Here is a 24,365-nt window from a genome sequence, read left to right as displayed (position 1 = left end):
TGTTTGACGTCATAAAGTGTTGCAAGAGTTCACTCGCTACAGCGAAAATGATACAATTGAGGCCACATTTGGCGCGAATGGAAAATTTATTACAATAGCACTGGTCGTTCTTCGAAAGAAAAAAACAGATAAAACACATGTTTACTAAAATGCATCGGAAAATTAGCGAGTTAATAAAATAATCAGTAACGTACAACCTTATTGTTGACATATTTATGGTTTGTGTTGGATAACAACTTGTCAGCTCTGATAAACTTTGAACAAATTGAATATTGAATATGATATAAAAAAAACAAATTATCGATGCGCGATCGCAGAGTCTTAAATACAGCTGATGACGGTAATTTAAATCGATACACTGTAGAAACGACAAACTTAAAAGATTTGTATGGTTACAATTTCTGTGACAGGCCAAAAATATTGCCGAAAAATATTCCCACTGCGCAACATGACGGCATCTGAAATCGTAATGTTTTAGTTGCCAATGTAATGATAGGTGATTTGCGCAATGCCCATCATGCTGATGGATAAAGAGATGAAAAAACTGATAGTGCAGCTGGTTAGTGGAAATGATGCAGATCATCTTTCAACATTAAAATCGGTCAAGAGGTAAACAATTTCTTCATTTTCAACGTTACTTTTGTGTGACAGTGTACTTTCAAATGGCATAAAGTTACTTTGAATTAACTATGAGATGTTTTAAAATTGTCTAAACTACATGTTTTTTGGACTTTACTTTAGATGCCTCAATACAAAACCAGTTGAAGACCAAGATGTTTCCTGTTTACTAAATCGTCTTATATCCGATGTTTTATGCGACAACGAAGAAATTGTGACAGAAGTTTTATCAATTTTAAACGCTATTATTGATCCCAACAGTGACTTGTGGTAGGTGTCCAGTTTTAAATGGAAATTTGCAACTGCATTCTAAACCCATTTAAGTATTGTATTTTGTATTACAATAATACTGTGAACTATTAAGCTATTTTGTTGTGTTTTAATAACCTTATTTATATTGTATATTTCATTTTGATTGTGATAGTGGAAAGGTGTCAGTTGATCAACAGAATAGCTTATTGGAAAACTTACTTGAAATTCTATCCAAGTCAAAGCAACCAAACATGCTGAAAAAGTAGGTTAAAACTAATTTGTGATAATCATGAAAATTTGTTTTACCTTTTGGATCTATCTGTAATTTAGATGCATGTTATTGCTGAAAAATCAACACTTCAATGTAAGTGTTGTTGAGTTGTTTATTGAATCTATCTTGACTGCAACAAGCCTCCCACAACTGCTGGAAAATGATACCATTGAAGTCATTAATAGGTGATACAACACTGCCTTTACCCTTGACTTATACCAACTCTTTGTGATGTAATTATACCAACTCTTTGTGATGTAACACAATTTTAGACTTATTGAGCAGTGTCCAAAGGAAATGGAAGAAAATGTTTTGCTTTGGGCCAAAACCATGATACAACTTTCTGCCCATAGTAACGTCGTCACTAGGCAAATGGCGGTAACTGCCTTGAAGGAAAATATGTCGGTACTAATAAAACACAGAAAGACGATATTACCAGACTGCACCACTGTTCTTAAACAGGTATCTATTGTAACTCAAAACATTTGTAATCTCATCATTCCTTTCAGTATACTAAGAATCAGGCCATCCAATCCTTTATTTTATTGCTTTGTCATAAGACTGTAGCTAAAATTAATTTGTGAAAGTTTATTAGTTGTCTAGCCAATTTGATTGTGGATCCCCTTAATGCAGGGGTGTCCAAACTTTTTGTAATAGGGGCAAATTTTTATCAGGTGCAGACAACCGCGGGCCAAAGCAAACTTTTTAACTGGACAATTATAACACAAAATACACGGCATGAACACAAATTTTGGGTTTTTGTTGCGTCAGCACCGTATAGTTTCTTTTTATCAGTAATTATAGTTCCATGGAGAAGCTTTGCGTGAAGTCACAAGTCACCTCAACCCAAAACCTTACTTTAAATGTTTGCGGGCCGTACGAAAGAAAATTTAAACAACAGCTGCGGACCAGTCGAAATGCCGGGCCGCATTTGGCCCGCGGGCTGCACTTTGGACACCCCTGCCTTAATGTGAATGTTATGTAGAACATATAAATAAGTAACTCATTTTAACTGAAAAAGTACAACAGTAAAAACCTAAAGCCAAGTTTAAAAGCGTAGAAGTATGTATGATCCACATCTGTTTTGTATTGTATTGTATTGAAACCGGAAAAAAAGAATAGTACACAACAGTACAGAAACACTACACTAGCACCACAGAATCATTCATAATGGAAATTCCTTTTCCCATTGGAAATTATTATGCCTTGCAGGATGTATTTCCCAAACTCAAACAGTTTGGAGCCAAAGATGATGTTTTGCAAGAAATTTTAAGTGTTCTACTTCCAGCCTACATGAGTGTCGTGGGAGAATATTTTAAAAAGAGCAGCAGTCTACTAAATCTCTTGCTGCAGTTTGTAGAGAAGGTTTGCAGTTGAACTCTGTTGTAGTGGATTATTGTCACCTGTTATATGTTTCAACTAATGTATAAATATTTTTAGGGATTTCGTCACCCCAAAGATGAAATCAGATGTTGTGCTTTTACTGCATGGGGATGTTTTATTGACTCGTTTGCAACAAACAAAGGTGAGTTTTTCTGATTATGTATTTGTCCATGTAATAATTGTATTACTTAGTAAACAGTATTTGCCTGTGAAAATTGTTGTTTTAGAGCTATTAGCCTCCCCGAAGTATGTGAAGTTGCTCACCCAACCTCTAAAACTCAAACTGAAGTCACCAGGTTTAATCAAAGTTCGACTCCGGACACTATGGAAGTTAGTTGTGTCTCTGGAGGAAAAACTCCTTGATCTCTTTGAAGTGGTTAGTGTTTATTATTTTGCTGCTGGTTTAATGATTGTACAGTCCTTACAGTGATTTTTTTGTTGTACTGTATTGGTGTAAATATATACGTTTGTTATTGTATTCTTTTAAGTTTGCAGAGAATACGAAAAAATATATATGAGATGTTGACACATGTTTATATTTTTTTGCTGTTTAGGTTTGCAAGCCATTAATTCAAATGTGTGTAAGCAGTGAGCAAACACAAGTAAATCCAAGGTATGTTTTTGGAGTACATTTGACAACCATTAAACCCTTTCCTGAAAGACACATACTTTGATTTAATTCTCTTAATTTTATTTTATATATTCTTCTTCTCTCTTCTTGCTTACCCCACTAGCCCTTAGAATTGGTGATACTTTAAAAGAATGTCTGAATTAGATAAAAATTGGACACTTTGTAGAATGTGGCTTTGTGGGGAGGAATTGCTTATTGTAATTCATCTTTTAGCCCGTATCAATTAAATTACCCAACTATTTTCTTGCAATAAGCAAAATTTTAAAACAATTTTATCTGTATATTGCCTGCCATACAGAAGATCATCAGGACGTTTGTCCCAAGATTTGATGTCTCATCATCCAGCACCTGATAAAGAATTGCAGGATTTGGGAATTGAGATGTTGGCTCATTTGCTACTTGATGTATCAAAAAGTGAACATGAATTTGCTCTTAGTAAGATTACATTTAAATTTATTAGCTAAATTTTACTTTAGAAAGGCGATTAAATTTAAGCTGAAAAGGGCGATTGCTTTGCTAAAAGTCCGCAAAATTGCTTGTTTTGCTGATAACTATGATAAAATGTGAAATTTAAAATCCAACATATCTTTTAAATCTTGTCTTGGCATTTGGATATGAAGAAACACAAAAAGTAATTATTGTACAAAAACTTTTTTGCAGCTCCCCTTTATTGCCCAGTAATGTCTTCACCTTCCAGTTTCTTGAGGTTTCAATCTTTTCTGGTGTCTTGTATTTGTGATGCAATCTGCTTATCAGGACAAAATATTCCAGGTATATGTGCTATGGTTTGCTTGTAACAATTAACACTTTCTGGGATAAATTTATGCAGTACATCGTTTGTTTCCTGCACAGTTTTAACATTGAAAGCATTGCTTTAGATCAGGAGTTCCCAAGCTTTTCAAAGCACGGCCTTATTCAGAACTTTTAACTGTTTAATGTGACCGCAAGTCAATATAGTGATTACTAGGCCACTGCTCATAATACCCTTGGCAACTACAACAATACCATGTGCAAAATAATAAAAAATAGCATCCACATTCTTTCCATGTTAATTGCAAACATAGTCTACAGAACGCATTATTTACATCTAAAACCACCATATACACAAACCGCTATATATATATACAAAGTTTTAATTATGGGTCCCCTTTCCTGAAGGGGTGTTAAAAACTGACAATATCAACGTCAAAGCAAGAGATTAAATTAAAAGTGTTTTTCCCAGCCAAATATGATTTTATTCATTAATTTGACCTTCCATGTCCCTTGGACCAATCTATGCTTTGATATCCTTTGCTTTGGTCTGTTTTGAAAATTTCTGTCTGCTCAATTCCACATAATTATGGGTCACCTTCCCTGAAGGGGACACATATTGTTTTTGTCCGTTTTCTTTTTTCTGTCTAACGCTGGTTTGTTATACGCATTTGGTCAAGAAAGAGTGCTTCAAATCTATTCAAATTTGGACAGATGTTAGTTATTAATCCAACTTTGATCCTCCTAAAGTTTTACCACAATTTACGCAGCGGTTCACCCACTGGCCCCCAAAACGTATTTTTTAAAAAACAGGTATATTGACTAAAGTACATGAACTAGGAGTTTTGTGCTTTGTTGTTTGGTGCAGTGTAAGGTATTTTCAAGAATTTTGTACCTTAAAAAGATTTACCCATTTTCACCCCTTAAGCCCCAAAATATTCGTTTCTGTCTAATGCTGGTTTGTTAAACGCGTTTGGTCAAGAAAAATTGCTTCAAATTTATTCAAATTTTCAAAGATGTTAGTTATTGTTCCCAATTTGATGCTTCTAAAGTTTAACTCCAATCAACCCAGCGGTTCACCCACAGGCTCCCAAAACGTTTTTTTTTTAAACAGCTGTACTGACTAAAGTACATAGTCTGAGAGTTTCATGCTTTGTTAGTTGGTGCAATGTTCATGCTTTGTTAGTTGGTGCCCTAATTTGCTGAAATGTTAAACAATTGTTTGCAGTAAGTTGTTTGTTTAGTATTAAAAATTTTGCCTCAATCGGCCAAATAGTTACTTTTACAGCCCATAATATGTGTACACTGTCAGTAAGATAGACGTCTCAACTCTCAAGGGAATAATTCACTGGTTTATAACTAAGGCGGGTGAATGCAGAGCAGCTTGACGTCTGGACAGACGTTTCAGGAGAAAGGCAGTAATTAGAAATCAGCTGTTTTTGCGCAGCAATGCGAGTCGTTTTATTAAGTTATCATGCACATTTTCAGTTTTGGAAAAGTGTGTTTAAAAACTGACCTTGGACGACAATCTCAAAGTCAAAGCATGAGATTCAATTGAAAGTATGTTTCCCGACCTTTTTTACTTTTTTTTTAATTATATCACAATAATGATGCAAAAAAACACGAACAACACTTTTAAAGTTGGGTTAATACTTTCTGAAAGTTTTTCCTTAAGAGTCTAAAAATATCCGCAACATTTGTTTTTTGCTGTAAATTTGCACACGCACGTGTGGGGACCCATTCATATTTGTTTGCAAAAACAATCATATGTGTAGATCAAATAATGTGTATAGTAAATTGATAAATAGGATATAGAATATATAAAATGGAAGTATATTAGAAAGCCACCTTTCTAGTTATATTTTGAAAATGGTGTGTATAGTAAATCGTTACTGTCTACACAATGCCGCATAATTATATTTTAAAAATGCCCGGTCTGTGTTGCTTTTAGAGGTGTCTTTGTTGCTTTATTCGATTCACCATTTTTTTAACCCTTTAACCCCGAAATCGTTGTTTTTGGCTTTTCCAGCTTTGAATCAGAATGTTGTCAAGAGCCACACAAAATGTGCTTGGCGGCCCAGCTCTGCACACCTCTGGTCTAGGTTTTCTAGGAAAATTTAAAACTGTTTCAAAACTGGCCTTGCACAGCTATATCAAGGTCAAACCTAGATATTAAATTCTCAGATTGGGAGTATTTTTTATGTTCTTTTTCACTACTTTTGTAAATATATGACAATATAATGTAAACAGGATATGGACAAAACCTTTTTTGAAGTTTGGGTTGATGCTTTGTACTAACTTGTCCTTATAAAAAGAATCTAAAAATAAAGAGTTTGAAAACCTTTTTTAAATGGTGTGTATAGTAAATCGATAAATAGGGTACACTAAATACAAATGGAAGTATATAGAATAGCCACCTTTCTAGTTTGCATAGGATTTTCATTCAAAATGTGCAAATCTCTACAAAGTATTTGAATCCTTCTATGTTAATATGTTAGTATTTGCAACAAAGAGCAAAAATAAATGCATTTATGTCACAAGAATGACTAAAATAGACTATAATTACATCACAATAATGTTGCTGTCTGCAATGCAATTCTATGATTGTTTTGTACACTTGTTTCTTGACAACACCTCACCGACCCCATGACCTATTTGTGACCCCACATATTGACCATTCCAACCCCTGGTTTGGGACCCCTGCTTTTGATCCATGGTTGCAAACTTTTATATGTTTTAATTTTTTGTGTTTCCAGATGAATTTTTATCCGGATTCTGGAATGTCATGGTAAAAGTGGCACAAGAGTGTATTAAAAGGAAGCGTGACAGTGACTTCTTTCGGACCTTATTCCAGTCTGCTAACCAGATTGTCACAACTTCAAATCTGAAACCAGAAAGTCTTTTGGTTAGAGTCGATTAATTTGTATTTGCAGTACTATAAACAAGAATTTACTTTGCTCTATAAAACAAGCAATATATTAAAGTATAGAATCCTAAGATGGTCATTTTAAGGAGAGAATTGTTGCATAATATTACAATAATGACTAGTTTTTAGAGGTTTTTGTAATCTTTTTTCTGTTTCAGAATTTGGTTTGTAGTATCAGCAAGTTTCCTCGAAAAGTTCTCAACTCTAGTCTTCTGTATTCGTCGGACAAGAAACACTCTGGAATGATGCATGGCACTGTGAACTTGGCTTTACTGGATCTTCTTGTCACTCCTTCAATTACTAAGCAATGTATTGGACAAACAGAGTAAGCTAAAAAAATAAACCTGTTTAAAATTTGGCAGAAAACAAATCTAGAAACTGTGATAATGGAAACTAAAAATCATTGTTTGGTTTCTTGTTGAAGTAATTTATGCAAGTGAAAACACTGTGCTAGGTGTCAAAAAACTCCTCAATATATGTTTTAAAAATCACAGCGCAATTTACGTTTTGGGTGGATTTTTTTTTAATCTGAATGAAATTTTGGTTTGACTGTGTAAATTAACTATTATCAAAGTAATGTGTCAAAAATTTTAGATACAACATGAATTTATTTGCAAAAATTAATGTTTGCAAATATTACAATAAATCAATTTTCATTTACAGATTCTTTGAGTGTGGCCAGTCTATTATACTTTGTGGTATAGAACGACAAATGGCAATCCTTGAGTTTGTGCAGGCTGTTGTCAGGCATTTATCATGTGACCACCCTGTGTACTTGGAACTTTGGTGTGTTCTGGCGGAACAAATTATTGAGTACATTAAAAAAGTAGGAATAATGTCACAACAATATGTGTATTTACATATTTGTTGAAATGGGCATTTAATTTAGACAAAGAACGTCAATCAAGGGGACAGCTTGGATCATGATTTTACTGCACTTTATGATTTGATTTCGTTTCCTATTTTATTCATCACAAAGCTGAAATGTGATTTTAATGATATGTCTCAAAAAGGTAGGATTTTTTTAGTTTCAATTACTCAGAATAATATATTTGACACATCATTGGCTAACACAATTTTAATAAAAGCTGATATATAACATTAAAAATACATTACCATTTCACAGCAATTGACCTTTGGCAAAGTTTAGCAGAAAAGTTTTTTACCTTGACTCTCACAGTCGAAACAGCAGCTCCTCAGGAAGCAAGAACTCTAATTGCGTCATCATTTCTTGGGCAGTTGATTGATAATTTCAATATAGTAAGTCCTGTGAACTTAGCAGTTAGATAGTCTTTGTATAATTAAATTAAAATATAACTATCCAAATTATAAACTTTTTGTACATTTAATCTTTCTTTACTGTAAAAGTTGTTTATAAACAGGTTCTTGATCAGTGCAAATGCAAGTTTTATCAAGCTTTTGCTGTGTCACTTGTAAAGAACGCTGTTTTCCTTGCCAAACCGACTGAAAACAAACGTCGCTCAATATTAGATTCTTTGCCAAACATGGATTTTAACAATGTCATCGTAAAATTATTGTTTCAACTTGGCGTGGTGAGTGTTGAAGTTACTGGATATTTTTAGTAACCGGAACATATTAACGATAGGCGATTAACATTCATTGCCAAGTCTGGTTGTTGTAACAGTAAAATTAATCCAGAGTGATCAAAATAACAACTTTAGTAATAGATCAAAACCATCAACAGCATGGATTAACCTGACAATCACTGTTTGCCTTTTTAACTAGACTAGAGAAAAAACAATGGACGATAAAATCCTTGGTAAAACAGAATCAGTCGGTTTAATAAAGGAATATATATTTCACCTATGTGGCATCATCAGTTCCTGTAATCGAAATCCAAATCGATATAAAAATGAGTGCTAAAACAAATACGCTGAAATGAATAAAATAAACTCAAAGCAGTAAACCAGTATAACAAAGAAACACAGGGGATGCTGTTACTAATTGCCAAAGCTAACTGAACCAACCTCAAACCAAAACAAGCGCATTTCTGGGCACCGGATCGAGCGAGAAAAAACACAAAGGCAAAATATATATATTCCTTTATTTTTTACTCTACTCTATTAATCCAGGGTAAAACCCTTTGTTTCTGCTTTTTGTATAACCTTCTGACAATAGTTTTTGAGTTCAAATGTTGTTTATATATTATGCAAAAATTAACATTTCCAACAGTGTAGTAAAAAGTCAATTTTTTAAATTTAAATGCAAAGTTACTAGGGTTATGTGTTTTCTAACTATGTTCTGCAACTACAATTTAGTTGGAATTGTCTGTGGATATGGAAACACTTATAATAAACATCATGCCGGCATTGCAAAGCCTTTTTGCGAGCGCCCCACCTGAGCAGGTCCACGATTTCTTTGTATCATTTGCCCCCATGTTTCCCACAATGTTGCAGCAAGATTCCGAGTAAGATTTCGTATCTTGGGATTTATTTATTTTTTGAGCTTGAGCTTTTTGAGCTTAACTTCACATGTGGAATAAACCTTGGTTAAACGTGCATTCGGTAAATCTATATCTTCATATGGTTCGGACAAAACTTGAGGTACAAATAATTTGAAATGCAATAAGGCTTGACCAAATCGACATTGCTTAATCAGGATCTTCGCCTGTTTAAACTTGAACGGCTTGAAGACTTCAGGTGTATAATTATAGCTAAGTTTTTATAATTTCGGTGCGTTAAGTATACATTGACTTGTATCTTATTGCTGACAATATCTAAACACCGGGAATGGTGTGACTAAGTTTTACTGAACATTTAGAATGATGAAGCAGCATCAGGGCGACGTTGAGGAATGTTGGAGACAAGTCACACTGAGGCTTCCATATACCTCCAAGCTACTGGAGGACGACTGTACACTGGACGTGTTTAATACTGCATTTCAGTATTCCACACCATCAGTATATCGATCCACTGTTGAGTTCTGGGAGCTGAAAGTTCTCGAATCTTTCGATGATTCGTCTGTTTCAAGCGAGTTTTTGTAAGTATTTTTTTAACTTACGATTCGTCATAGGTGAAGATAATACAAATCACATAAATAACGCAAAACAATGTAAAAAGATACTGGCGACAGGGTATTGAAAGCCCATCGCAATCTCACGTTTTCCCATTTTTTAACTTTAAAAGCTCGTTATGTTGAATAACTTTCGGCCTCTTTTTACACGAATTTTTAACTTAACATTTTTCACTATTTCTTTGCAGATCTGTACTTACCAGTGTTTACAAAAAGAATGGTTTTAAGCCAACATGGGACGGCCACACTGAAAAAGAAAACGTCACCTTTAACGGTATGTTTGCAATTAGTTCTTTTTAAATTGAACACATACGCTTTTATATTAATTTTGCATAACACTCGTTTTTTCACTCATTGCCTAATAAGACACTGTCGTTAAATTGTTCAAACTTAATGAATATCCAAAAAACGGTGGTAGTCTTATACCAGGGTTCGGCAACCTTTCAGGCGACGCGTGCCAATTTACTTGTTGTTTCCGTGTGTTAATGACCTCGCGTGCCAACGTTTTTCAAAATAATAGTGGTTCAAGCCAGCAGATATCAATAATAAAGAGAAAGCAGAGTGTTTTGTTCATGAAAGGCTGAATTTTAAGACAATTGCATGATAGGCACGCGTGTCAGGGGTTGCCGACCCTGTCTTATACTGTGGTTACGTTGCGAGTACGTAATATTTTTCCAAAAGTTTCCCAAATACATCAATATTAAGTAAAACTGTTAATAGACAACAACACGACCCAAACCGTGTGCTGGTGACCGTAAGATGCAGCCCAATCGAAAATAAGTTTTTGTAGCAACACGACCTATAAATTGGCTAATGTTGATACTCGCATTGTATCAACGACAAAACATAAAAACGTACTTAGTTACTTTTTGCTATAAAATAATCGCACCTTCATGCCGGCACCATTCATGTGTGTTGATTGTAATTAAAACGTGTGTTGCTGAGACATTTGGCGTATGTTTAGTTTCAGCCTCTTCGTTGCAAAGTTCGTTTGATGAAGATGACCTAAAAGATGAACGCGAAAACGACGACCACGTAGTTGAGGTTTTTGCAACTATGTTTCTCATTGTTTTTGATTGACATAAATAAACTGGCATTTTGAAACAGAAAAAATGAAATGTTTAATATTGTCAAACACGAAATTGTTGTCACATGATTTTTCGTCCAGTAAACACAACAAAACCTAAACCTTTGACTGAAATAAATCTTCATAGGAGTCGGTGGTTGACGTCACCTCTGAGAGTCACCCAGATGCACAATGTGAAGTCACAAATGACAGTTTTGACGTCACTCAGATGTCAGGCGAGGAGTTGGAAACATCCCATTCATCACTAGAAAGATCTCCCGAAGAATCAAACAAGTAATGTCTTATTATGAAAATTTCTTTTAAATGTTCTGACGGCTTCACCAACCTTTACCTCATACATTATTTTGGCAGATCTCTTAACCTGCGCAAATTGGCGAGTCACTCTACCGCCGCAGTGGTAACCAGTCCCAAAAGAAAATCAACCACTTCAGTGCGACGAAGAAGTGCCCGTCTTCAGAATCTTTCCCCAAAAAAGAAAAAAGGCAACTCCAAATTACCAGTAACCAAGACAAAGGCAGTCTCGAAAAAAGACTCCAAAAGCCATGTTGTGAACCATGACCACAATGTTAGCGATGACGATGAAGTCGTGGTTCTCGACGACAGTGACGTCAGCCAAAACGAGCATTTCGTATCAGCGTGTGACGTCACCAACACAGATTTGGAGGAGGAAGAGGAAGGTGACGTCACCGGGGAAATGGATGACGACAAAAGTTTGTATGAGGTGGTCGATGTGGCTGAGATGTCTGTGAACCAGACAGGCGTCCATGAAGATAAAGAGGGGAGCACGTCTATGGAGTCAGATGACACCGAGATTGATAAGAGCGAAATTGATGAGAGCGTTTATGAAGTTGTGGAGATGACTGACGTGTCGATGAACTCCAACAAAGATCGGTCGGATTCGACTTCCGATGAAGCGACAACGGATGTCGAAAAAAGTGTAAATGAGTACATTGACGTTGGGGACACTTCACTAAACTCTGATCCCGACAAAGCATCTCCAGAACAACCTTACGCAAACGAAAGCGTTTATGAGGTTGTGGACATGGTGGAGATGTCAATCAACCAGACGTGCCCACATGACGACAGTTCCCTGACATCAGATGATAATGAGGAAGGTGCTGTGGAGAAAAGTATTTATGAAGAGGGCGAGGTGGCTGAAATCTCTGTACACCCCGAACCTCCTCACTTGGAAGAAAGCAAAATCAATGAAAGCTCGACGGATGACGACCAACAAGATGAAGTGTTTGCCCCGAACCCCGACGCAAGCGTTTATGAGGAAGTTCAAATGGCCGAAATGTCAATCAACACAACTACTGTGCATGACGCCCTGGAAGAAGATAAAGACCACGCAGATGAAAATGATGCTAAAAATCAGGAGGAAATCAGTGATGAGGAGATGAAAGAAGTTGAGCAAGAGTTAGGAGTGCAACCGTTGGATAATAGTTTTGATGGTGATCAGGATGAAAACTCACCTGAAACACCAGAGACCGGACAAAAAGAGGTGCCTGAAAAGACTGTTGAGATTAGGCCGCCATCACGTGTCCTACGGGCTACTGCCGTTGCGACTCCTGATGCAAGTGATTTTGCTCAACCAGCAAAAAGGAAAAGCGACATTGCTCGTCCGGACACCCCTCTTCGCCGATCACTTAGGAAGAGAGTCTCTACGCCTAAAGTGGTAAGTGTTTAAACATACATTTTTGTAACGAGAAAGACGTTATATTGTACAATTAAAGGCAATTTCGATACATTAAATCATATGGTGGGTTTTGTGGATCTAAAACCGCAATACACTCAGGAAACTTTACATTACATTTTCAAATTTGTTAGTTTTATCCAACTAGAAATTAACCTCCTAACAAGAAACACACCTCAGAGCATATCTTAAACTTTTCTAGTGCCAGATAATGTGCTTTGTAATTGCAAATGTTTATGTGGCTTTAAAAATATTTTGGGTTTAAATATAACAAGTTATATGCTGTTGCTGCTGCAGGTTAGTACAGTGAAAGATCCACCTCCTAAAGTCCGAAAAACTCGTCAGCGTTTGTTGCCTGAAGAAGACGCCAAAGATAAGAAAGCAAGTTCAGTTTCAAGTCCTGAAATCACCACTCCCACTGACAACGAAGTCATGTTTGACCGCGTACCTGTTGTCGTTGTTACACGTGAACAGGAAAATAACGAAAACGACACCAAGATTGTGGCAGAGTCCCCGCAAGAACAAATCCCCGGCGATTCAAATGCGGAGAAAGCACTGGCCGAAACCCCTATGCCGACTGGTGAACAAACAACTGCAAATGATAAATCCAACGAACAAACGCCAACCGAGCAGCAAACGATTGTGGCCGAGACGCCCATGGTCGATTTAGAATCTAAACTTACGGAAAAAGCCACGGAGGGTCAGGCCACTGAAACGCCTAGTGCTAATGAGTGTAGCTCACCCACAACCACTGGTACGTATTGTCATTTAGTACAACCAGTAAAGCTTGAGTCAATGAGACAAAGAGGTTCATTCACACCTTTATTAAAAGTTTATTAAATAAAACTTGGAAACCAAAGCAATAGTTGTATTTTGAAAATAGTCATTAGAGACGGAATGCAACAGAAAGGTATGCATTTTTAGGTGTTGCAATTTTCCAACAACTTTACCTATTTTCCCCCAAAAATAAATCAACGGCGTTTGTGTTACAGGACAATCAACAGAACTTGTGAGCACACCCAAATCCTGCATACCCAACCGCTGTAAGTGTTTCTGTTTTTAGATACACAATTCACGGTTTCAAAGATTCTGACAAATAACAGAAAAGCCAATATATTTAATAAAAGCGTTACGTTTCGACAATTCCTATTTCTGCTTTTCTGTTTTTCTATATAAACTGTGTGACCCATCTCAAAATTACCGTGTCTGTATGTAAACAGTGGCAACATTGAGAGAGGAAGCTGCTTTGACCCCATCAGGTTCCAGTCCTGGTGGAATTTTGAAACGGCGAATTTCAGAAGTTCCAAGCCCAGCAAACAAGGTCAGTCTCTTCTATTCTGTTTGTGTTTATCTATTTGTGTAAAATATATATTTTTTTTTCGTACAGTCACGGCGGGTTTCGTTCGCTGAGCCAATTTCAGTTTCCAAGACTCAAGAGGAAATGATTCCTTTGTCTCCCAACTCAAGTCCCCATTCTGAATGGAGGAAGAACAAGTTTTCCAGCCGGTTTGTGCTGTTTGAATATTGTCTGAATATGACCAAAATATGAACTCTGTAGACCAGCGGTTCCCAAACTGGGGTCCGCGGTCCTTTAGGGGTCCGTGAGGCAATTTTGGGGGGACCGCGAAGCGGTTGAAGTAATTCTATAATCTTATTTGGCGTCAGTTTGTGCCACTAAATAAGTTTAAATCAAAGTAGAATTGAGAATCGACTGTCTCCATTGCTAAGCAATTGCCTTTATTGAATGAATTCTATCAAACAATGTAATTGTTCGCGCACAATCGTAATGTTTTTGTCCTGTTTGTGATGACACATGCTGTCTTAGGATAATTGTTATGCACAATTTTGCATTACTAGCTGAAATCCTGCAATCAACTTTCGTTTGTGTGAAATACACATTTAGTCCTAAGGACCGCGAGCCCTCGAAATAATGGCGAAGGGACCGTTTTGGAAAAAATATGAAAAAGTTTGGGAACCACTGCTGTAGACCATCTTCTGCATATTAAGTGGAAAAATATATGTCCCGAAACTGTCCAACCTAATAGTGTAGCCTTTTTTGCAGTGGTTTCAAACCTCCTTCTGTTTACGTCTCTTTTGTAGAATCAAATGTCGTATGTAGTAAAATCATTGTTAAAGACAATTGTTTGAATATTATTTAGGATCGTGAATAGGCGTTTGAGTTTACCTGCACCCAAAAGAACTATCATCACACCTAGGATGGAAGAACAAACGAGGTCTCCAATGAGTGTTCGAAGCGCCACTGTAGCGGCTGCAATTGCTGGAATAAAAGTAAAGAATCTTATTTTTAATTTTATTTTACCACATCTACATAAACTACTCATTTTCAGGCCCGTGGTGGAGACCAAGGCACAAGTCTTCAGACATCACCGACTTCCAATCTTCAAGCGTCGTCACGTGACGCAGTATCGCCGTCCAAATCAATTGCCAGAGTGAACCAGCTTACAGTGTCACAATTGTCCAATCAGAGTCTGTTGCAAAATCTTTCTGTAAGCCAACTTTCGCATTTGACCGACTCTGTGTTGCAAGCGGCACCTGTCATCCACGCCATTTTAATGCAGAAAATTAGTAAGGGTTGAATTGGAAAAGTTTTCTTGGTGTCAATGCTGTCAAATCTTGCGCGCTTATTGTGAAAAAATGTTTGTGCTACTTTGCCATGTGTTGTTTGTGTCTCGGCATTTTGCTAATAAAACAGTGTGACCATTTTGCTTACATCAGCTTCCCTTTGTATCATCAAATAAGCCTTGGACACACCTTGCTAGTTTGCCCTTGCATGGCCATGGCAAAATCATCGTTGAGATTACTGGTAAACGGTACATTGTTTCTCCACCATTTTGTTGTATCGTCCTCTGCCAAACTACGTTATGCCGACAAAGTAAACTACAATCTCATCCGAAGTAATGACGAATTTATTTTAGGGACATTCTGTTTCAAAAGATAGGTTGTTCAAATACCTGAAACAGTTTTTTTGACTTCGTGATCGTGGACGACATTAACATGCCTGTTATAATAGGGACAGAAAAGTAGTTTTGTTTGGGTTGTTCAAAGAGATATAATCAGTGGTGGGATTGAGCCGGTTTGCACCGGTTCTACAGAACCGTCTCACGAAATTTTATGAGATCAGCGAACCGGTTAACATTACTGATTACTGTCAATGGACTTTTTGTAACAGAACCGACTGAAAAATATGACTTTTGTGATAGAACCAGTTGACAAAAAAATTGAATCCCACCACTGGATATAATGTAATAATAATTGCATTTTTGTTGTGGTGGTAGTTTATTGGCGTATATGTCGCTACAGCTTTTTACGATTTTCACTTCATTATCTATCATTTTCAATCCTGTTGTGTAATTTTACCAAGCGAAATGAGCTCCAATGATTTGCAACTATTTGTCCGGAACGCTAAATGTACGACAATGGAAAATAGAAAGGAAAAAAGAAATGTAGCTGCCAGCTGTATACTCAAGCTGTGTAGTGGACTAGTGGTACATATGTTTTGTCGACTTTGTTTTTGGCTGTTTGGGGGTTTTGTCTTGTGGTGCTTGCAACTTTATAGTTGATTTGTTATCTTATCCTATAAGCTAACGCTTAATTTTTGTATTTAAAGTGTGGGTACTAGTTTTAATAGAATGGAAATGGAGAACACACTTGAAGTAGGCGAAGGGCCTCCATTGCAAGAAAGATGGCCACCACTCGGTAAATGTCAGATATTTAGACATTATGATAACATTTGAAAAGTGATTTTTGAAAAGGTGTTTTGTGTGCCAACAAAAACATATCGCTTGCAGTTGAAGCTGTTAATGACTTAAAAGGTGGTTTTTCTTACAAATTTATAGAAAATCAGCTCAAATACACAATGACCAATGCAGTATTTGTAACCATTTAAAACTGTTCACATGTTCATTCCCTGGCAATTAACATCCACCCTGCTCTAGTATTATTCCTTATGCTTGGACAAAAGTTTATTTCGATTAACTTTGTTTTGGAAAAATAGAATAAAAAAACTCTAGCAAACTTTAAAGAAAAACAACATCAATAATTTTTTGCAGGTGCGTCTGCTTCTCCAGACTTGCCAATTATGGCTGAACCTAGGAGTCTGCAGGAGGACCGAGTACAGGAATTAATTGATGAGAAAGAACAACTTAGTTCATCCCTCTTTTCTCTGACAACCAGATTTGCACAGGTACAGGCCGCCTAAAGTTTAGTACACAACACCATCACTGCAAGTTATGTTAAAGAACAGGATAAAGTCTTACATTGCACGGTTTTGAAACCAAAATATTTTGGGGTAAACATTGTTGGGTTTTTGCAGATCCAGTTTAGATTGCATCAGATCACAGAAGCTTCACCAGAGGACAAAGATGAATTGCTTAAAGAACTGGAGGAGTTTGCTCATAGGGGATGTGTTGATCAACATGCTGTTCTAAACAAAACCACGAATGTACGTTTATACACTACATAGTAGTGATGTACCGAATCGGCTAAATTTCGATTCGGCCGAAACCGAATATGCGGCGATTTTGCCGAATAAATTCGGCCGAATCAAACAAATCATTTATGACAGGTGAAGTCGTACCCTACGCGTTTGACATGAAAACATAAGTTTATCTACCAGGCAATTAGTGCAGAGCAGAATGGTTGTGTTTCGTCCTTATTTTAGTTCTGAGGGGTTTAACATTGCCTCAAGCATGATTGCCAACCCGACAATGAATTACTGATTTTTTTTATGCAGTGGGAAAAGCGTCAATGTGTTAAAAAATATAATGATTGCACGATTTTCGTTGGTAATAAGCAGAAAAGATACGTTTAACACTTTAAATGTGTGTTTATAAAAGATTTGGTTTCGGCCGAATCGAAACAAATTATTCGGCTGAAACCGAATCTTTGGCCGATTCAGCCGAATAAATTCGACAAACCGTATATTCGGTACATCTCTACTACATAGTCAAGCTCTTATAATATGTGGTTGATTGCGGTACCAAGTTCTTTTTTCTGCTTGATCACAGAGTGATGATGAAAAGGCAGAAATGACAGAAGACTTGAAGGAAAAACATGATGTGATAATTTCCGAACTCAAATCCCAATTAGATGATTTGGAATCATATGCTTTTAAACAGGTTGGTGTGAAGTTTATTTTTTGCACTGCAGCTTAACACAATTTTCTGTACATAAATGATTGATCTGCAGGGAGCAGGAAAAGTACCACAGTCACTTCAATTGGAAAAGCAGCAAGCCTTGATTGAACAACTAACACGCAAATTAAATCTCCGAGTTGATGATGAGGATATTGCACATGCATCTGTTGATGATTTAAAAAGTAGAGTTGATGACGCTGTGGCTGAAGTAAGTCTTCCAGAATCTTACAATGCTTTTTGGCTTTTTATTAAGAACATAAAAAGGTTTCATGTTGATTGCACAATTAACATTTTTTAACTAACTTTTAAAAATGGTGTACTGGCGATATTGCAGCGTCTTGGAAAGGTTATAATTACTCCTAATTCAGTTACACAATGTGATTAAGTTACAATGGTAACAAACACCACTTAATAAATGCTTTGTAACTGATTCAATTAGTCAATTTGTCTTCTTACTTTCACTTTTCTGTTAAACTATAGTTACCATTAAATGGATAATATGTGCATTTTTGTATTAGCCCAGTGATTTTCCTTACTTAACATATCAAAATGTTATCATTCCTCACATAGTTGATGCTAAACAATACAAAGACTTTTCAAAATTGAGTCTTTTGTCATCTTAACAGAGTTAGTATATATATATACCTCTTTTGGGAGGAATTTCGTTCATTGGGGTTCCACTGCTTTGTAAAAATGGGATATATTTTTTGACACTATTATTGTTCGAAAATTACATGAATATTTTGTGCTACACTGTTAACAGCTTTTTGTTATAGATTGTCAACCCTGCAAAGATGAAAGAAAAACTTGTTGACCACTTACAAACACAAATTCAAGACCTTGAGCGCTTTGTTGAATTTTTACAAGCTGAAGTGGAAGGTATATATGTGCAACATTACAATAGCCTTTTTTGTGAGCTCTTTGTCTGTAAAATGTCGGTTTATTTTATCATTAATACCTTTAAAAATGCCTGAAGTTTTGTACTTTTATATTAGTTGATGGACACAAGTCTTCTGGATCTGTTCCCAACCCCAATTTCAGTGACAGTCACAAAAGGAAAGATCGAAAACAAACTCTTGCGCTTGTGAAACGTGTACTGGCTGTGGTACATGTAAGTGTGCATGTTTTGTTGCTGAACAGATATGTAAAATTACAAATGTCACCAGTTTGATTAACCTTTTTTTCTCAAGTGTTTTTTAACACTGCATTGTTATTGCAACCACAAAATACTGGCAAATGCTGCAGGCTATTTTCAGACATGCTTTATACTAGGTATCTGTTGTAAGTGTGTATGAATTTTATAACAATGATTAAAAATTTTATGTAAACAATGCAAAAAACACCAAAGATTAGGCTTTGCACCATAGTAAATGCTTTTACCACATTTTACAAGCACAGCCCAGGAAATAAAACAGGAAAACTATTTCCATAGTATCCAGATGACAGCTAATGTAGTATGATTCATCACTGAGGGCATGTGACCTTTTCCATAACATTCTACATCACAGTCACATACCAACACTTACCAGATCCTCAAGTGACACATTAGAGGACCCTTGTTCAGGAATAGGCTCAGGTTGATTTGATTCTGTATTGATTTTGATGCACTTATGTTTTTGAGTAGATGTTCTCGCTTGCCCAACTGGGCTGTGGGGCTCATATGTCACCCCCAGAAGACACCCATGTTTCAGACCCCAAATCGATGATTGCAGAGCTGAAAACAGCTGTTAATCACATACGGTTGGTAACATTGAATTTTACTTTAGAGTTTAACCAAAAACGCTTCAGCAGAATGCTTAACTATGATTATATAGTAGCACAGCTAATATGGTCTTGCAAATGAGGAAAATTGTTGTGTTCATAACCATGATAAAGAATATTTGTTTACTATATAGAACTGTGGCTGCCAGACAGATGAGAACTTGTGATGGAGAATCTGAAACAGATACAACAAGTTGCTCAGATTCAGATGACAATGAAGCAGAAGAGTTGAACCAACCTCCTGTACCCGATGAAATGACTGAGGTAATTTCACAGTGGTGTTTAGAGTCCCAAGTCATTACATGCCTTTGTAGTTAAAACATAATGAAAAGTTCAGTCCTTTAGTAATGATTCCTGACTCAAATTTACAGATAATACCCAAATAAAGGTCAAGTTCGTTGTTATGTTGGTAACAACTTTTTTGTAGTATGTTTATTGTTTACTTTTAGTACCAAAATTTTATTCAATATGTGCACATATTCAATTAAAACTATCTGGGATTTAATGCTTGTACACTGGAATTAAGGCACAAATAACTACAGGAGTAACATCAAAGTGTATGACAGCACCAAATCTCATGATGACTTCTCTAGAGAGACTCAATTTTTTGTCCATCATTCCCAATCAGCAAATCAATATCTCAAAATCAATGGTCTTTTCAATACAGATCGTGCGAAAGGAGTTATGTACTGCGTTATTTCACATACTTGGTGACGGGCTTGTACACGACGCCGTAGGACGTAGAGGCACAGCACTAATCGCCCCTATATCTTGCATACTTCCCAGGAAGTTTAATTCAACCTATGCAGCTGGTAAGTGACATGGTCGTGAGATATTGAGCAATATGCTGGCGGTTTTTGCTTAGGTTAAGTTTTACTATCAGTCAGTTTGTCGGCAACGCCCAGTCAAACCACATGGGCGTTTTAACAATGACTGACAAACGGGAATTTGAACTGTTCATGTCAGTTTACACTTTACACAATGGATTTACCAGAAATGTTTTTACATAAAGCGACTGGGTTTATTGGCAACTGTGAATGAACGAATTTTAGCGTGCTTTCTGACGGGACATTCTGTTACAATGTTTAATTAAACCTGACGTCGTCTAAACGCAAACTTGTATCGTTGCTTTTGCGCCTCTGCCATTGTAAACTTAAAAAATAGGTGTTTTTAGTTGTTGTTTTAAATGTTGTGTAGTTTTACTGTTTATCTTTTGCAAGTTTATCAAACATTTCTTAAATGACATTTCAGTAGTTGATGGAAAAAAACTACCACTTTTATTGGGAACGAAAACGTTTATAATTGAACATCTAATAAATATATCAGCGATAGTTATAACCACACATGACACAATCCGCGTGGTTGTAGTGGCGTGGTAATTGCGTAAAAAAATCGATGCCATAAATATTCGATGTTATGACGCACGCACCGTATGTGCGTTTTCCCTATCGGACAATAGACTCTTAACCGACAAACAATACAACCTATATTAAAATGTGTTTGTCCGAATCTAACGCGTTAACTTTGGTGCTTTTGCGATTATGTACGGATTTTTTTGTGGTTATAAAATTGCACCTTGGCACGCCAGAAACTTGTGGTTCATTGCTCTGCAATATATAACATTTTTTACGGTTGAAATCTGCTCCTTTGAACGCAACGCTCCTCGCGTATAGAATTCGCGTTCGACGTGGCAACATTCCTATGCAGCGCTAACCTGACAAAAAATCCCCAGCTTTGTCAACCGCGTGACAATGCGGGGCCCTTGTATTGTGACGTCACACATTGTGTTTCTGAAAATAACCTGCGGTGAAAAGCACAACATTTGCTTGTGTGTCGTGCCGACCGTGCGAGGATATACGGGTGGAAAATCGATATACCCCATTCACAGATTTCGCTCCATAACAAAGCGCTTGTTTTGTTTAGTCAATGTCGTTTAATAATTGCGACTGCCAGTTCGACTATAGTTGAAAAATTATTACAATATCTATGTAAAACTATTTTATATTGTCGTCTTTTGGACAGACCATAGGTTTTTAACGCTTTTTTATCGTTGAACCCTTTTGAAGATTATACAGATTTTGTTCCCAAAATGGTTTAACTACAGTATTCCCGTATATCCAAAACATTTTTCGAACTGAAATTTATCTATAATGTATGTCAAAACTACCCTCAGTTAAAACATTTTCGATAATAACCATGCTTTTACTATTTTAAACAATTTATGCTTTCAACTTTCAGTTTTGTACATTTGTATATATAATTGACTACATGGTGTCTGTGTGCAGAGTCGATGCACCCGTGGGAATTGTTTCTCGAGTATTACGAGATCAAAAATGGATCGGAATTGGCAAAGGCTCCATCGCGTATGTTAACACGTGCATTCAACCTCGAAGATCTCGTAGCAGCCGGAGACGAGAAGAGATCTCGCAGGTAACTTAACAATGGGTGCTTGGTAACGCGTCTAAAGTCTGAACTTGGAACTTTGTATTATTTGCTAACAAATTTGCTGTTGCAAGCAAGACTTTTGTGTTTGTATTTAACATTTGCTTTACCATTTGAGGTCGCTTCGATTTGGTTACTTTTTATTGGGAATTTTCTGTAAAGGTTGATTGTTATGATTTGATTCACCCCGTGTACAATTTGAAGAACGCTTTGTTAAAGAATGTTGTATTTGCATTTTTTTCCTTTAGTGCCAGATACTCGTTACTGGAAGCAATTCATCTTGTAGTGAACGATCACAATCCACTTAAAAGAAGCTTCGACGATATGTTTAAAGGTTAGTTAAATTTTTTGAACTGTCAATCCAATTCATCAGGTTGAAGGTCAATGTTCAATTTAGCACTGCAACATTTTCCCCCAAAACGGATTATAAAACCACTATGCACAAAGTAGATTTACAAATGTCGCCTTTTTTCACAGCCCTTGTATGTCTGGGTCTTAACGCCGGTCGATTATCTCGCTGGATCCGCTTGGTGGCGCGTTCTCCCGCCCTAGTTTCTCACCACTACTCTGATGCAAGCTACGTTGCTCGCACCGGTATGGAAGGTGTCGTCACCGTCCTTTCCCGACTTGACCCTCTTGTTTTCCACCTACCGGTAGATGTCGCCGTGCGACCGTTCAAAAACATCAAGGACGCCTTCTAGCGGCCATATAATTTTGTTTATTGTAGGTGCAATTGCTTTTATAGTATGCTGGTAGGTGTGTTTCTCGCATTGCTGTTGCCAAAAATAAGGCTTGTCATTGACTGGCAGTTGGGGTTGTGGCAAATCTGTCGGATAGGGTTTAATAACATATTGTTGGCATACTTTTGTGCATTTTATCCAACTTAAATTATATGTATATGTTACCATTTTAATCTGTGAATTTGCACCAACCTATAGTGCACAGTTTGTGACCTTGGGACATGGTATAACACATAACTGCCAACATATCACAGCAGCGAACAAAGTGTCTGTATTTTAATACCTAACACTCGTTATGTTACGGATTATTTTGCACCGAAAATCAACTTTACTACATACATAATGAGTGACATTTAACAAACAATGTTTAAGTGGAGAACCTTAAGTCGAGTCAATTAGCCAAAAAATTTCGTTCGTACATTTAAATATATTTTTCATGTCCACCTTCGGCAGAACCATACCAGCGCAATGGAGAAGCGTTAAGAATGTGTTTTTTTTCAAATCTTCTTTTAGCATGTGTTTTTTGAACACGAAAAATATTTATTAGACTTTGATACACATAGTCTGCAATATTTTGTTTATGGCAACGTTTTTGCTTGTTTTAGAATTTGTGTCATGGGTATCTGGGTTCCATGCGCCTTTGTACAACTTGAGTTGTTTTCTGTACCAGTTCCACATTTTTTGTAGATTATCCGCGGCCGCAAACGACCATGCTCCTTTTTGTACATTGCACTCATTTCTTTTTGTACATAATCTCTATGTTTATAAGGTACTCAGTAGACCCAGAGCTATAGAGTAAACGTTTGCACAGGTCTTTGTTTTCCGAATATTTGATCGAGCAATGCAATTATAGGTTAGCGGGTGTGCAATATGCTTTTTTATGTCGCTCGCTTCTGTTGTGCTTCTTCAAGAATCAAGATTTTTTGTGTGGTGTCATTTTATCGCTTCTGATTTTGCGTTAAGGGCTTACGCAGACTAATAAAAGGTTTTTGTCGGTGCACTTGAAACTTACCGCGTGGAGTTTTTAGTTTTTATGCTTTTAAAAGGTTACGTCAGATCATCTTGTAAAGATAAATACAATATGAACAACGTTTATGTTTTGTAATGGGCACTCGCTGACACCAAATCCATGTCTTTGCTGTATAATGCTGGTAGTATCGTCCATTATCTACATAAGCAAGATAAACACTCGCCAGTAGGAAATTAGTACTGTAGTTCAATACACAACCGAAATTTATCCATTTGGACATTGGCTTTTGGTTTCCCGGCTTGCGAAGTAGAAATAAGCCAAAGTTTAGGGAAATGGCGTAATAAGTCCAGACCCACTGAATAAACGGAACATAAGCAAGGCGTGGTGGGATACGCAACTCGTTTTTCTCTGAGGACAATGATAGTCTATTGTCGATGTACACATAGTTAATATAATTTAATTGGTTTCTTCAAAACTTAACACCAAATTCGCGCCCTTTTTGTAGGACTTAACTTTTTCTTTGATCTTGTTGCCTGCAGCGCAAAGCCAAGCAGGATCTGCCGTAATAATTACCGTTGTGTGGCGTCAAAGGGGTATCCCTGTTGGTTGGCAACCACTTAATGCAAGGCACGCTGCTTGGGTCAGGTCAGAG

At 36.7% G+C, this 24,365-nt stretch overlaps 2 protein-coding genes across 2 annotated transcripts; both read left to right on the top strand.

The window, feature by feature from the left end:
• Positions 1 to 238: 238 nt before the first annotated feature.
• LOC145204000 (uncharacterized) lies at positions 239 to 15,374 on the top strand. Its single transcript, XM_080076394.1, has 30 exons — positions 239 to 340; positions 411 to 609; positions 742 to 888; positions 1,043 to 1,132; positions 1,201 to 1,326; positions 1,414 to 1,603; positions 2,354 to 2,506; positions 2,582 to 2,666; positions 2,752 to 2,900; positions 3,079 to 3,137; positions 3,454 to 3,590; positions 3,816 to 3,926; positions 6,662 to 6,810; positions 6,990 to 7,156; positions 7,495 to 7,657; positions 7,721 to 7,844; positions 7,958 to 8,091; positions 8,214 to 8,384; positions 9,111 to 9,259; positions 9,613 to 9,831; positions 10,053 to 10,138; positions 10,829 to 10,908; positions 11,079 to 11,224; positions 11,303 to 12,626; positions 12,942 to 13,398; positions 13,637 to 13,687; positions 13,865 to 13,965; positions 14,032 to 14,150; positions 14,804 to 14,933; positions 14,993 to 15,374. Exons 2-30 carry the CDS (start codon positions 509 to 511, stop codon positions 15,239 to 15,241), a joined length of 5,367 nt encoding a protein of 1,788 aa, XP_079932520.1. The 5' UTR covers positions 239 to 340; positions 411 to 508; the 3' UTR covers positions 15,242 to 15,374.
• An 833-nt stretch (positions 15,375 to 16,207) lies between these two features.
• Positions 16,208 to 23,754, top strand: LOC145204001 (RUN domain-containing protein 1-like). Its single transcript, XM_080076396.1, has 13 exons — positions 16,208 to 16,361; positions 16,715 to 16,848; positions 16,978 to 17,106; positions 17,672 to 17,782; positions 17,853 to 18,008; positions 18,577 to 18,679; positions 18,796 to 18,911; positions 19,425 to 19,540; positions 19,696 to 19,825; positions 20,229 to 20,373; positions 21,847 to 21,991; positions 22,252 to 22,337; positions 22,481 to 23,754. The coding sequence occupies exons 1-13, from the start codon at positions 16,295 to 16,297 to the stop codon at positions 22,702 to 22,704; spliced, it is 1,662 nt and encodes a 553-aa protein (XP_079932522.1). The 5' UTR covers positions 16,208 to 16,294; the 3' UTR covers positions 22,705 to 23,754.
• The last annotated feature ends 611 nt before the right edge of the window (positions 23,755 to 24,365 follow it).

The sequence above is a fragment of the Phallusia mammillata genome, chromosome 8, assembly GCF_965637545.1.
Source record: "Phallusia mammillata chromosome 8, kaPhaMamm4.hap1.1, whole genome shotgun sequence".
Lineage (NCBI taxonomy): Eukaryota > Metazoa > Chordata > Ascidiacea > Phlebobranchia > Ascidiidae > Phallusia > Phallusia mammillata.
This window is presented reverse-complemented; position numbering and strand designations above follow the sequence as displayed.

Bases quoted from the DNA above. Each gene is read 5' to 3' on its own strand.
- LOC145204001 (XM_080076396.1), top strand. From the start codon at position 16,295: ATGGAAATGGAGAACACACTTGAAGTAGGCGAAGGGCCTCCATTGCAA. The intron at 19,541-19,695 runs GTTGGTAACATT...TTTACTATATAG, and splicing joins ACAGCTGTTAATCACATACG to AACTGTGGCTGCCAGACAGA. The intron at 19,826-20,228 runs GTAATTTCACAG...TTTTCAATACAG, and splicing joins TACCCGATGAAATGACTGAG to ATCGTGCGAAAGGAGTTATG.
- LOC145204000 (XM_080076394.1), top strand. From the start codon at position 509: ATGCCCATCATGCTGATGGATAAAGAGATGAAAAAACTGATAGTGCAG. The intron at 1,604-2,353 runs GTATCTATTGTA...TATGCCTTGCAG, and splicing joins GCACCACTGTTCTTAAACAG to GATGTATTTCCCAAACTCAA. The intron at 13,399-13,636 runs GTACGTATTGTC...TTTGTGTTACAG, and splicing joins TAGCTCACCCACAACCACTG to GACAATCAACAGAACTTGTG.